The 14,639-nt window shown below is 40.1% G+C and overlaps 1 protein-coding gene across 5 annotated transcripts in view; it reads right to left on the reverse strand.

Moving 5' to 3' along the window:
* The window catches only part of strbp (spermatid perinuclear RNA binding protein), a 287,597-nt gene that overhangs the window by 60,264 nt on the left and 212,694 nt on the right, over positions 1–14,639 (reverse strand). For all 5 annotated transcript variants that reach the window (XM_063073349.1, XM_063073347.1, XM_063073345.1 and 2 more), the window contains 2 exons: positions 10,532–10,699; positions 5,115–5,249 (listed from right to left, as the gene is read on the reverse strand). In XM_063073349.1, the coding sequence (XP_062929419.1) occupies positions 5,115–5,249; positions 10,532–10,699 (303 nt within the window). The remainder of the gene's footprint in view (positions 1–5,114; positions 5,250–10,531; positions 10,700–14,639) is intronic.

Raw genomic sequence — 14,639 nt, forward strand, 5'->3', positions numbered from 1 at the left:
CTCCCTGCCATAAACCTCCAGGCACCGTCAACTTGCCGATACCTTGGAAGCAGCCGACCCCAGCCGACCCTGAGTCCATCCGTCCGAAAACTCCAAGCTTCCGAGCAGACTCTCCCATACAGACTCCCGAGCGCCTTTGACCTCTCCCCTGCCGCTGAAAACACGCAAAGCCGAGGATTTCGGGGCCTTCAGCTCCGGAGATTCCGATTACCACACAGTAGAAGCGACAGCGAAGCAGGCATTTCAGAATTTTGATCTCCTTTTGAACTATTAATTTTTTTAATATACATGCAATGAATTCTGATTAATTGGGACACATTGGGACCAGTACATTTTGGCCCAATTAAGTGGTAGCTTCAATTAAATATAGCTCTTAAGCTTCCTCAAGTATGTAAAGGGTAAAAGAGAGTTCAGGGTAGATATAGGACCAATACAAAATGACGCTGGAGATATTGTAATGAGACATGCAGAGATGGCAGAGGAACTGAATGAGTACTTTGCATCAGTCTTCACAGTGGAAGACATCTGCATATACTGGACATTCAAGATTGTCAGGGAAGTGAAGCAGGTGCAATGAAAATTACGTCTGAGAAGGTGCTCAGGAAGCTTAATGGTCAGAGGGTGGATAAATCTCCTGGACCTGATGAAATGCACCCTTGGGTGCTGAAGGAAGTAGCTGGAAAGATTGCGGAGGCATTAACGATAACCTTTCAAGAATTGATAGATTCTGTCATTGTACCGGATGACTGGAAAATTGCAAATGTTATGCCGCTATTTAAGAAAGATGGGAGGCAGCAGAAAGGAAAGTATAGACCTGTTAGCCTGACATCAGTGGTTGGGAAGTGGTTGGAATCGATTGTTAAGGATGAGATTACGGAGTACCTGGAGGCACATGACAAGATAGGCCAAAGCCAGCATGGTTTCCTGAAAGGAAAACCCTGCCCGACAAACCTACTGCAATTCTTTGAGGAAATTACAAGCAAGCTAGAAACATAGAAACATAGAAAATAGGTGCAGGAGTAGGCCATTCGGCCCTTCGAGCCTGCACCGCCATTTATTATGATCATGGCTGATCATCCAACTCAGAACCCTGCCCCAGCCTTCCCTCCATACCCCCTGATCCCCGTAGCCACAAGGGCCATATCTAACTCCCTCTTAAATATAGCCAATGAACTGGCCTCAACTGTTTCCTGTGGCAGAGAATTCCACAGATTCACCACTCTCTGTGTGAAGAAGTTTTTCCTAATCTTGGTCCTAAAAGGCTTCCCCTTTATCCTCAAACTGTGACCCCTCGATCTGGACTTCCCCAACATCGGGAACAATCTTCCTGCATCTAGCCTGTCCAATCCCTTTAGGATTTTATACGTTTCACTCAGATCCCCCCTCAATCTTCTAAATTCCAACGAGTACAAGCCCAGTTCATCCAGTCTTTCTTCATATGAAAGTCCTGCCATCCCAGGACTAGACAAAGAAAATGCAGTAGATCTGGTGCACTTGGATTTTCAGACCGCACACGAGGCTGCTTAGCAAGATAAGAGCCCACGGAATTACAGGTAAGTTATTAGCATGGGTGAAGCATTGGCTGGTCGGCAGAAAACAGAGAGTGGAATAAAGGGACCCTATTTTGGCTGGCTGCTGGTTACCAGTGGAGTTCCACAGGGGTCGGTGCTGGGACCCCCTGCTTTTACAATGTATGTCAATGATTTGGACTACAGTATTAATGAATTTGTGGCTAAATTTGCCGATGATACAAAGAGAGCTGGAGGAGTGGGTGGTGTTGAGGAAACACAGAGCCTGCAGAGAGACTTAGATAGTTTAGGGGAATGGGCAAGTAGGTGGCAAATGAAATACAATGTTGGAAAGTGTATGGTCATGCACTTTGGTGGAAGAAATAAACGGGCAGACTATTATTTAGATGGGGAGAGAATTCAAAATGCAGAGATGCAAAGGGACTTGGGAGTCCTTGTGCAAGATACCCTAAAGTTTAACCTCCAGGTTGAGTCGGTTATGAAGAAGGCGAATGCAATTTTGGCATTGATTTCTAAAAGTATAGAATATAAGAGCAGGGATGTGATGCTGAGGCTCTATAAGGCACTTGTGAGACCACACTTGGAGTATCGTGTGCAGTTTTGGGCTCCTTATTTTAGAAAGGATATATTGACATTGGAGAGAGTTCAGAGAAGATTCACGAGAATGATTTCAGGAATGAAAAGGTTACCATATGAGGAACATCTGGCAGCTCTTGGGCTGTATTCCCTGGAGTTCAGGAGAATGAGGGGGGATCTCATAGAAACATTCTGAATGTTAAAAGGCCTGAACAGATTAGATATAGCAAAGTTACTTCCCATGGTAGGGGATTCTAGGACAAGGGTGCATGACTTCAGGATTGAAGGACGTTCTTTGAGAACTGAGATGCGGAGAAATTACTTTAGTCAGAGGGTGGTAAATCTGTGAAATTTGTTGGCACGAGCGGCTGTGGAGACCAAGTCATTGGGTGTATTTAAGATAGATAGGTTCTTGATTAGCCAGGGCATCAAAAGGAATGGGGTGAAAGCAGGGGAGTGGGAATGATTGGAAGAACTGGATCAGCCCATGATTGAATGGCAGATCAGACTCGAAGGGCCTACTTCTGGTCCTACATCTTATGGTCTTATAATTAACAAAAATTTCATGGAAATAGTTTAAAAGGTTAAAAAAAGACGAACTACTTCTTAACTCAGTAGCAAATTATGTATTTAAATAAAATACAAAACAAATTAGAACACTACCAATACCACTACAGTACTATTAAACTGTATATTAGTTTCTGATAGTTATTGATGGAGAAATCCATTCAGTGTTTGCTGCTGTGTTCTTTTGGTTGACTGTAAATGAATCAATTCAGTGCAGATATCTATTGCGGAATATGGACTGTCTTCATACAATGCTTTTGATGATTGCATCCTCCAAATTGTCATCTCCATTGTAACATTCAAGATGATTCGTGTCACCTTCAAATCCTTTGCAACTCCTAACTTGTTTTGAGTAGTGAAATCATTTTATTTACACTCCTGGCGTTTCTGGTATCTCCAAGCCTGAACGCTTGAAACTGCAGTGAGCAAAACAGCTCTGAATTGTCTTAATGCTTATGTCTCACCAACTATCAGTGACAAAATTCACTGCTTTTTGAAAACAAACACACAAAACTGACACTATTTAAAAACTGTTCGCTCTAAGCATGGAGTTATCTAACGGCCACACAACTGATGCTAATTAGGAACTGTTCAGCAACTGTCTCCTGTCCCAATTAAGCAACAGTGCCCTCCAAATAAGTGAAGGGAATCCAGTTAACTGATGGCTAAATTAATCAGAATCCACAGTATTTCTTATTGTAACTTCTAGTAATTTTTTTAATGTATTGCAATGTATTGCTATCTCAAAACAACCGATTTTATATATGTCAGTGATAATAAATCTAATTATGATAATGCATTTTGGGTCACTCAATACCTTCTGGACAAACAATATATAGTCAATGATAGAGACCTTAGTAGTGATGTTTAACAGTGTTGCATGGGATGCAAGTTATTAGCTCTTTGGATATGACAACATAGGTGGATAAGGTAGTCAAAATGACATTTACCTTGTCTGCCTTTACAGGCAAGTATATTGAATACAAAACATGGAACATCATGTACATGACATTGGTTAGACCACTTGGAATATACGAACAAGATTTAGTTTCAAGGAGAGATTGGATGGGCTGGGATGGCTCCTACGCACCTCTTATGATGTGACGTAAATAGGGTAAATAGTCACAAACACATATTTTGCAGATGCTGGAAATCGTGAGCTACACACAAAAATGCTGGAGGAACTTGGCAAGTCAGGCAGCATCTATGGGAAAAAATAAACAGTTGATGTTTTGGGCTGAGACCCTTCATCAGGACTGGAAAGGAAGGGTCTCAGCCTGAAACACTGACTGTTTATTCCCCTCCACAGATGCTGCCTGACTTGCTGAGATGGTCACAAGTCATTTTCCTGTGGTAGGTGAACATAAAACTATAACACATAGGTGAGAGAGGAAATACCTAATGGATATCCAAAGAACAAGTTTTTCACACATGAGGAATTTTGGAACATAAGGGGCTGTACTGTTCTATTGACAAAGTGCAAAATGAAGAGTTATACTTACAGAAAAAGTGCAGTATAGATAGACAATAAAGTACAATTAGATGAGAATCAATTACAGATGGAAGTTGTAAACAAGGGAACTCAGTCCTAATTCCACAAGCGAAGACAGAAGATGATAAAGTGCTGAAAGTAGAACTGACAAGACTGAGTGGCCTCTCAACTACATTGGAGAGGAGCTGTAGTTAGAAGAAAGGTGTACTCCCCATTGCTATCTAAGGGATCTAACAATATTTCAATGAAGTCCAAAGCTTGAAGAAAAGCATTTTACCTCCTGACTGAGCACATTACAGCCCCAATACTTGACACTGAACTTAACAATTACAATAGTTTGTAGCTGAACTGACTAATTTTGATAAAGGGGTACCATGGTAGCATATCAGTTAGTGCTACACTATTACAGTTTGGGGTGTCGGAGTTCAATACCAATGCTGTCTGTAAGTTTGTACGTCCTTCCGTAAGCGTATGGGATTCTCCGGATGCTCCGGTTTCCCCTCTCAGTCTAAAGACATACTGGTTAGTAGGTTAACTGCTCATTGTAAATTGTCCTGTGATTAGGCTAGGGTTAAATAGGTGAGATGCTGGGCGGTGTGGCTCGTTGTGTCAGGAGGGCCTGTCCCGCACTTTATCTCTAAATAATGTCATCAATCTGCAATGTTAACCCTTTTTTCCTGTCTCCTTAAGTGCTTTCTGATGTGCTATTTCCAGCATTTTATTTCAGATTTCTAACAGAGTAACATTAACTCTTCTTCTCTTCGCATAAACTTATTTAGATTTTATTTCAGGCATCCAGCACTTGCAGGTTTTTATTTTCTGCAATAGGTTGGGGGCCTATGTGGGTGTATTGGTAAAAAGTAAAGGGATATTCAATCCTATGAATCAATGATTATTTTTGAAAAAAATGACACATTATTTTAAACATAATGGAATAAATTTTCAAGTACCTCCATGACAAACCGTTTGTCATGACTTCCGCCAGTTTCTGATATCAATTCATATTTCAAACCCCTTCTCTTTTCGTTCAGTTCCATAACAGGGTTTTTTCCACTGGCTGTTAGGATAGGGCCCTGCGTTCTCATCTAAAAGTAAATACATAAGCAGAAATTTTATGAATAAAACACAAAATGCTTTGATTTAAACCAGTGTTTTCCCAAATAAACTAAGTAAAGGTTTCATGATTTACACAGAATATTTCTACTCATCTGTGTAGGTTGGTAATACAAAAGACAACTCCCAGTAAGTGGGTGAAAGGAACTACTGGTTCCCAATGTATAAAGGAAACAGACTTAAGATCGTAACACACATGTTCAATCTTTTCAATCTCAACTTGTATACTAATTGCTATTTTCGGCCACATTTAGTAGTTTTTGAGAAGTGTTTCCCAGAATCACCAGCACACATACTGCACAAATTAAACTTTAAGTTCCTCGACATACACAACACTGAGAACCTAATGTGGTCTGTACATACTGGCTGTGTGGTGACAAAAGCACAATAGTGCCTCTTTCACCTCAGACAGTTGAATGTTTAGTATGGGCCCCCAAATCTTAAGAATTTTCTACAGGGGCACAACTGAGAGCATCCTGACTGGCTACATCACTACCTGCTATGGGAACTGTACTTCCCTCAATTGGAGGACTCTGCAGAGAGTGGTATGGACAGCCCAGCGCATCTGTAGATGTGAACTTCCCACTATTCAGGACAGCCACACAGATCGGTGTGTAAAAAGGGCCTGAAGGATCATTGGGAACCCAAATCATCCCAACCACAAGCTGTACCACAGCATAAAAGCCAGGGCCAACAGGCTCCGGGAAAGCTCCTTCTCCCAGGCCATCAGACTGATACAATTGTATTTCTAAGCTATATTGACTGTTCTGCTGTACATACTATTTATTACAAATTAATATAGATTGCACATTTAGATGGAGTCATAATGTAAATAATTTTACTCCTCATGTATGTGAAGGATGTAAGAAATAAAGTCAATTTGATTAGACATAACAGAAGATAATATGTAAGGTGACATGCTCCTCCTGCTGCATACACAGGCCTGCTGGGTACTCCTGATATCTGGACCGAAGGTTTTCAGTAACATCCCAATTGCTCATTCTGTACTTTGAGCAGCCAAGGGCCACATTTCTCCTGTGTCAGTGGAGGCACTACGTTTCAAAAAAGTTTTGAGCACATCCTTGAGTTTTTTGCCTGCTTACTTGGTAATCTGCATCCATGATAGAAATTAGAATAGCTTTTGCTTTTGTCAAGCATGTATACAGTCAGGCAAGCTCACCAATGCTTCTACTTTCTGAGGTGGTTGAAGAAAGCACATCTATATCTATGAACATCTATGTTCACATAATTCTACAGATGCGCAGAGTAGAGCATCCTAATATGCTGCATCATTGCATGCTTCAGAGACTGCACTGCAGTGATGGCTTTAAAATGGGTAGTCAAAACTGCCCAACGCATCACTGGCACCAGCCTACCCACCATCAAGGACGGATATACAGAAAGGTGCCAGGCAAGGGCCGGTAACATCATGAAGGATCCCACCCACCCTGCTCATGGACTGTTTGCCCCTCTCCCATCAGGGAGAAGGCTACACAGCATCTATGCAAGGACAACCGGCCTCAAAAACTGTTACTTTCCCCGAGTAGTAACATCTCCAACCACTAACTCACCCTTCCGCACCCCCAATCACCACTTCTTTATCATTTCTTGTCAGTCACCTTATGTACAGACAATCCTATGCCTAGCATCACTTTATTGACATAAAATCAATGTATATAAACTGTCTATGTATTTATATTTATTGTGTTTTTTATCTCATTGTGTTTTTGTTTGTGCTGAATTGGACCTGGAGTAATAATTATTTCATTCTCCTTTACATTTGTGTACTGGAAATGACATAAAGAATCTCTTGCTTTTTTGGATTTATGTCCCTTCTTTCTTTGGATCGCTACTTGTTTTCACCTGGGATGGAAATCTCAGCAAGGTCAATACTCTCGTTTAACCCTCATGGCACTTTCCCACGATATAACATCTACTAAAAATTCCACTAGGAAAAATAATTTACCTGTGGGTAGATACAGCAATTTTCTTTTAACTCAGATTAATATAAATCTAAATGTGTATAGCCAAATATTATATTGGATTAATATAACATTAATTATGGACTATATAGACAATTTCACAAGACCCAGCTTAAGAACCACAATCTGCATTGCTGGAGAAGTTGTTAACCTTTGAAATAAATATGTGGTTGCTACATGTGCTTCCATTAATAATCGCAAGATACGTCCATCAACAGGACGAGCACTACAATTAGACCTTCCAAACCACAATGCTTGAGTCACAAAGTGATATAAGTGTTGGTGTGAAGACCATGGGAAGTGTTTAGCAAGTGACTAATATTACAGCATCACAGAACAGAAGGCAAGCATTATACCTAATTTTGTCTTCTCCCTTGCAAAGAGTGACTATTACACCCACTCAATTCCTGGATTTCCAAAAATATTCACCTGGATGAATAGTTAGTTACCAGAGGCACACAAACCATCCACCATGAAACCTGTTCAAACATGCAAAAACATCACAGCTGATTTAATCTCGGCCTTTACTCTTCTTTCTTGCCAGGTCTCACTCTAACCTTCAACTCCATTTTAGTCTGTGATCTGTCCGATTCAGACATGACTATACGCAAAGACCTGGTCTGCACTGCTCTGTAGAGTCAAAAACCCAAAGGTTCTCTTACAGAAGAAATTCTTTCTGATCCCCTTAATAAATGCCTTTCCCTTTACTCTGAAACTATCCTACCTAATTCTAGATCTCCCATAAGTGAATCTCAGCTTCTACTCCTTGAAGACCCTTTTGAAACTTGTAATCAGAATATCTTTCTTATAAACTTCAGGAAATCTAGGTCCAAGCTCCCCAGCTATTCCTCAATTAACCATTCCTTCATCCCAGAATAGTAAGCCTTCCCTGAGCTTGCTCCAAGTATATCGTCCCTTCTTTCCTTAAATAAGGAGTTCAAAATTTTATGAATTATTCTACATAGGCACACTCCAACACTTTTACCTTCATTTACAATCACAAATGAGCTATGTAATTTCAGAGATGACTATTGGTCCAATTTGTGAAATTTTAATTAGAGTAATAAATTGCAGATAACAAAGATAATCAGAACTGGAAGCAAAAACCCATTCTAGAACACATTCTCCTCCCCACTCCAACATCCACCTTTGAACACAGAACACTACAGGCCCTTCGGTCCACAACGTCTGTGCTAGGCATGATACCAAATTAAACTAACCCCATCTGCCTGCATGTGATTCACCTGCCCCCTTTCCCATCTGTCTGAAAGCCACTTGAACACCATTGTTGTATCCATTTTCACCACTACCTCTGGCAGCCCATTCTAGGTGCCTGCCACACTCTTTGTAAAAAAAAACTTGTTCTGCACATTTCCTTTAAGCTTTCTGCCCTCACTTTAAAGTTATGCCCTCTAGTATTCTACATTTCTACCCCGAAAAAAACTCTATCTAATATTTGATCTTTCAAAAATCGATCCACTTCCTCTTTAAATGCCTCATTGATCTCACCTCCACCTGAGTGAAGCAGCACAGTATTGCTCCCCTACTCTCTCATTACACCATCTTCTGCATCCAATATTGCTCCACTGATGTCCAATTTAGATTAAGGAGCAACAATTCATTTTGCATGTGGGTACACAGCAGCCCTTGGGACTTAATGATGAACCTAACAATTTAGACAATCACCTTGTTTTTTTTTCTCCAAATATCTTTCTATATTTTTAAAAAAATTCCGTTTTAGTCTCTACTGTCAGCTTTCAAAGTAATCCCTTCTGCAGATATTCCCCATTCTTTTCACCCCACCTCCTCTTTGCAATTTAAAGCACACTTATTTTTTCCAGTTAAAATTTGGTTGGAAATATATTTATGTTTGGGGTCACATTTTACATCAAAGATTCTTACAATTAGGGAACAAATGGATCAGGACACAGCCTTTCCCCTACATTGCAGTAACAACCTGTAAAGTATTAGAGCCACGAGTAACTTAATTTCTTATATTCAATTTATACCTGAACAAATTGATCAGGGATTTATTGCAGTGTTCTCGTTGTGTCTTTTTACTTAATGACTAGGAACTGAATGTAGATTCAGAAGTCCAGTTTTCAAACAGCACATAGCAAATAAATTGGGGTAAGTGTATTGGATTCAGCAGAAAAAAGAAAGGAAAAAAAATCAACTGAGCATCTTTGTTGCTATGGGAATTGTTTTGTTTTCTAACTTCATTAGCTAAATGCAAGAAAAACACAGGAAGCCTGAGGATCAACGTGTTGACTTTGTTTCTACTTTAATGAGGCATACACTTATGACTTGATGTACTGACATATGCCATTCATGTAATTTTACATATAAAGAATCCTTAATTAAATAATATATATACAATATAACTCAAATATTACTGTAAAATTAAATACACAACAGGACTAATAGTGTATAATGGAAGTAACTCAGACTAGCTTTTTGAAAAAGCAATGTTAATATAAATATTTTTTTTTTAATTCCCTGAAGATCCTTACAAACTATCCATGATAGGGTGACTGCCTGTGTAATGAACCAGGATCATAACACATATGAATGTTTTACCAATCTTAAACTTCCTGGAGGTAATCATAATTTATGGTTATGTGAGAATAAAGGTACTTAGTTCAGTTTCCCCCTCAATTAACCTTATCTTACTGTGATCTGATAAAAATATCTTGGGATTTTCTATGCAAATCTACAGTTACCACATTCTGTCATGATGATTCTAATTTCTCATTACTGGGCTAAAATTTACTGCAGCAGGTAGCAATTGTGTCATTTCAGGGAGTCAGACAGATTGTCTAGTCAATTAGAATAGGTTATGTATAATTGCTCATTTTAATTTTATTTTTCTTCTACTAATTCAATTTGAAACACCAACTGAATATGAAAGGTGATCGGCCCAGTGTTCAAAGGTGATTTACTTGTTATGCTTCACAGCGTTCCAGGAAATAGCTACAGTCATGATTCGTAAATCATATACCTATCAAATGTCAGTTTCTCTTCCGGTTACTCCCCTGTGTAATTCTGCAAGAACAAACTATCTTCAAGAAAAACCCAGGTGTTACGAAAACAGGAAGGAACTTCAACTGATGCAAATAGAGATAATAAATGCTGAATTTATTTTAACACTTTTAATCATGCAATATTTTAAAGAAGTTATACCAGCTACTAATATACACAAATGTTACAAAAGCAGAATGATAAAGTGACTTCATAAATCTATTAATATTTGAATATCTAAAGACAAGTACCTCGAGAGTATTGGTGCTGGTAGCAGGAACACAGCCAACTGCGTCATTACTGGAGTTTGTAGAAACAGTTTCATTTTTATCATCACCAGAGGACTTTTCCTCCACTTCCTGAGATTCCAATCCCATCTTCAAATCCATACCAGCTGGACAGCCCATGGACTGTAACACCTAAGACAGCCATAATGTGACTTCATTAAGTGAAAAAAAAATCTTCAAGTCCAAGACAAAAATTAGTAGACCATCATATACAACCTACGTAGTGGCACTGGAGTCACTGCTGGTCAGCTAAGGCAGCGGTCTCCAACCTCCGGGCCGCGAAGCATGCAGGGGTGCAGTGGTAGCCGGGACGCACCCAGCACATCTTTAAGAAAAAAGTTGAAATAATTAGGTGCCGCCCGATTCGCCTCTGATCTGGGCCGACATTTACGTGCTGGGCGGCACCTAATTAATTAGCTTGTTTATTTTGGCTTTTTCCTTAAAGATGTGCTGGGTGCGTCCCGGCTACCATTGCACCCCTGCATGCTTCGCGGCCCGGTATCGGTCCCCGGCCCGGCGGTTGGGGAGCACTGAGCTAAGGTATGAATGAACCAGTGGGGTTAAGCAATTATCATGGTCATCTTGGGTACCAGATAATGCAAAATTCCAAAAACTCTACATTACTACTTTAATACCAAAATAATTAATCCACTATAGTGTAAAGTTCTATTAAAGGTAGATTTTGGATCATTCACTTAATCACTAAAACTCAAATAATTCCTATGCAAAATCAATAAAACAGCTCACAATCGTATAACAAAATGCTAATATACTCAATACGCCTATTCCTGGAAAGTAATCGTTGAAATTGAGAACCTTGCTGCTCACAATATTCAGCAGAAGAACTTTTGTAATCATTTCAGATGTTGCAATTGAAACACAAATTATGAACAAAATACTTCCAAAAACAATCACATTGTAAGTATATTCTTGCTGAAATGGTGAAGAGAATTTACTACAGTGGATTCCGATTAGTTGGGCCATCAGTTAATTGGGGCAGCTGCTTATTTGGGACAATACTTAAAGAACAAAAACGAATCGAGAAAATAACCGAGACTCCCTTAATTTACTTGGAAAACTATGCTGCTTAAATGGGACAGGAGAATGTTGCTGTACAGTTTCTAACTAGCATCAGTCAATGTGTACTTGCTGTGGTCATTAGACACAACATGTGCTTAAAGCAAAGTTTTTAAGTATAGTCAGTTGCATATGTTTGTGTTCAAAAGCAGTGATTTTTGTCACTGATAGTTGGCGAGAAATAAGCAGTAAGGCAATTCAGAACTGTTTTGCTCACTGCAGTTTCAAGCAATCAGGCTCAGAGATGTCAGACATGGCCGGGAGTGAAAATGAAACAATTTCACTACTTCAACATGTCAGGAACTACAAGAATTCGAAGGTAACAACAATCATCAAATGTTAAAATGAATATGAAGATTTAGAAGATGCAATCATTGACAGCATTGTATGAAGGCAGTCCATTATCTGCACCAGGTGTCTACACTAATTTTGTTCACTTACAGTCAATCAAAAGTACATAACAGTGCACACTGGATGAATTCCTCTGTTGATAACTATTAGGAACTAATACACAGTTTTTTTAGCACTGTAGTAGAATTGGTAAAGTTAAAAATTGTTCTGTATTTCATTTAAATACATAATTTGTTATGTAGTTAAACAGTAGTTTGTCTTTTTTTTTTACCTTTTTAAATATTTTCATGTAACTTTGGCTAACTAGGCCACCTGCTTAATTGGGCCAAAATGTCTTGGTCCCGATGTGCCCCAATTAACCAGAATCCACTGTGCCTTTATTAAGGATGAACAAAACAGGCAAATGGATAAATTCCACTTTTGATCTAAAATTGTACATTAATAAATGGAAAGCAATAATATATTTAATTCATGCATGAAGTTGCTCACATAAATACTGATGTGCTTTAGTGGTTTAATATAATTGCTGTTATAAAAGTGTTGCAAAGATTGTTAAAATCTTTGTTCTTGATGTTCCTGTTGCATTTTTGTTATTGTTTTGTGCAGGGGAGGGGTATTTGGGTGCTGATGTTCCTGTTGCACTTTTGTGCGGGGGAAGGGGTTGGGGAGGTTGATGATTGTGAAGCAAAGTACTGTTGGCCATTAAGTTAAAAGCAATATTAGAAAGATGGAAAACCTACAACACAATACAGGCTCTTCAGCCCACAAAGATGTGCCGAACATGTCCTTACCTTAGAAATTACCCAAGGTTACCCACAGCCCTCTATTTTTCTGGGCTTCATAAGTCTCTTAAAAGACTCTATCGTATCTGCCTCTACCACCGTTGCCAGCAACCCATTCCACGCACTCACCACTCTCCGAGTAAAAAACTTACCCCGGACTTCTTCTCTGTACCTACTCCCCAGCACCTTATACTCTATTCTTGGTTAGGGCAACTGTAACGAAAATCAATTTCCCTCGGGATCAATAAAGTATGACTATGACTATGACTAAACCTGTGTCCTCTTGTGGCAACCATTTCAGCCCTGGGAAAAAGCCTCTGACTATCCACACGATCAATGCCTCTCATCACCTTATACACCTCTATCAGGTCACCTCTCATCCTCCGTTGCTCTAAGGAGAAAAGGCCGAGTTCACTCAACCTATTCTCAGAAGGCATGGTCCCCAATCCAGGCAACATCCTTGTAAATTTCCTCTGCACCATTTCTATGGCTTCCACATCCTCCCTGTAGTGAGGCGATCAGAACTGAGCACAGTACCCCAAGTGGGGTCTGACCAGGGTCCTATATAGCTGCAACGTTACCTCTCAGTTCCTAAACTCAATCCCATGATTGATGAAGGCCAATGCACCATATGCTTTCTTAACCAGAGTCAACCTGCACAGCAGCTTTGAGTGTCCTATGGACTCGGACCCCAAGATTCCTCTGATCCTCCACACTGTCAAGAGCCTTACTATTAATACTATATTCTGCCATCATATTTGACCTACCAAAATGAACCACCTCACACTTTTCTGGGTTGAACTCCATCTGCCACTTCTCAGCCTAGTTTTGCATCCTATCAATGTCCCATGTAACCTCTGACAGCCCTCCACACTATCCACAACACCCTCAACCTTTGTGTCATCAGTAAATTTACTAACCCAGCTCTCCACTTCTTCATCCAGGTCATTTATAAAAATCACGAAGAGCAGGACTCCCAGAACAGATGCCTGAGGCACACCAATGGTGACCAATCTCCAGGCAGAATATGACCCATCTACAACCACTCTTTGCCTTCTGTGGGCAAGCCAGTTATGGATCCACAAAGCAATGTCCCCTTGGATCCCATGCCTCCTTACTTTGTCAATAAGCCTCACATGGGGTACCTTGTCAAATGCCTTGCTGAAATCCATATACACTACATCTACCTTCAACAATGTGTTTAGTCACATCCTCAAAAAATTCAATCAGGCTCTTTAGGCACGACGGCCTTTCACAAAGCCATGATGACTATTCCTTATCAAATGTTCATAAATCCTGCCTCTCAGGATCTTCTCCATCAACTTACCAACCACTGAAGTAAGACTCACTGGTCTATAATTTCCTGGGCTATCTCTACTCCCTTTCTTGAATAATGGAACAACATCCTCAACCCTCCACCCCTCTGGAACCTCTCCCATCCCCATTGATGATGCAAAGATCATCACCCGAGGCTCAGCAATCTCCTTCCTCACTTCCCACAGTAGCCTGGGGTACATCTTATCCTGTCCCGGTGACTTATCCAACTTGATGCTTTCCAAAAGCTCCAGCACATCCTCTTCCTTAATGTCTATGTGCTCAAGCTTTTCAGTCCACTGTAAGTCATCCCTACAATGCGAAGATCCTTTTCCGTAGTGAATACTGAAGCAAAGTACTCATTAAATACCTCTGCTATCTCCTCTGGTTCCAGACACACTTTTCCACTGTCACACTTGATTGGTCCTATTCTGTCATGTCTTATCCTCTTGCTCTTCACATACTTGTAGAATGCCTTGGGGTTTTCCTTAATCCTGTCCTCCACGGCCTTCTCATGGCCCCTTCTGGCTCTCCTAATTTCATTCTTA

The sequence above is a fragment of the Mobula hypostoma genome, chromosome 21 (assembly GCF_963921235.1).
Source record: "Mobula hypostoma chromosome 21, sMobHyp1.1, whole genome shotgun sequence".
In the NCBI taxonomy this organism is placed as follows: Eukaryota; Metazoa; Chordata; class Chondrichthyes; order Myliobatiformes; family Myliobatidae; genus Mobula; species Mobula hypostoma.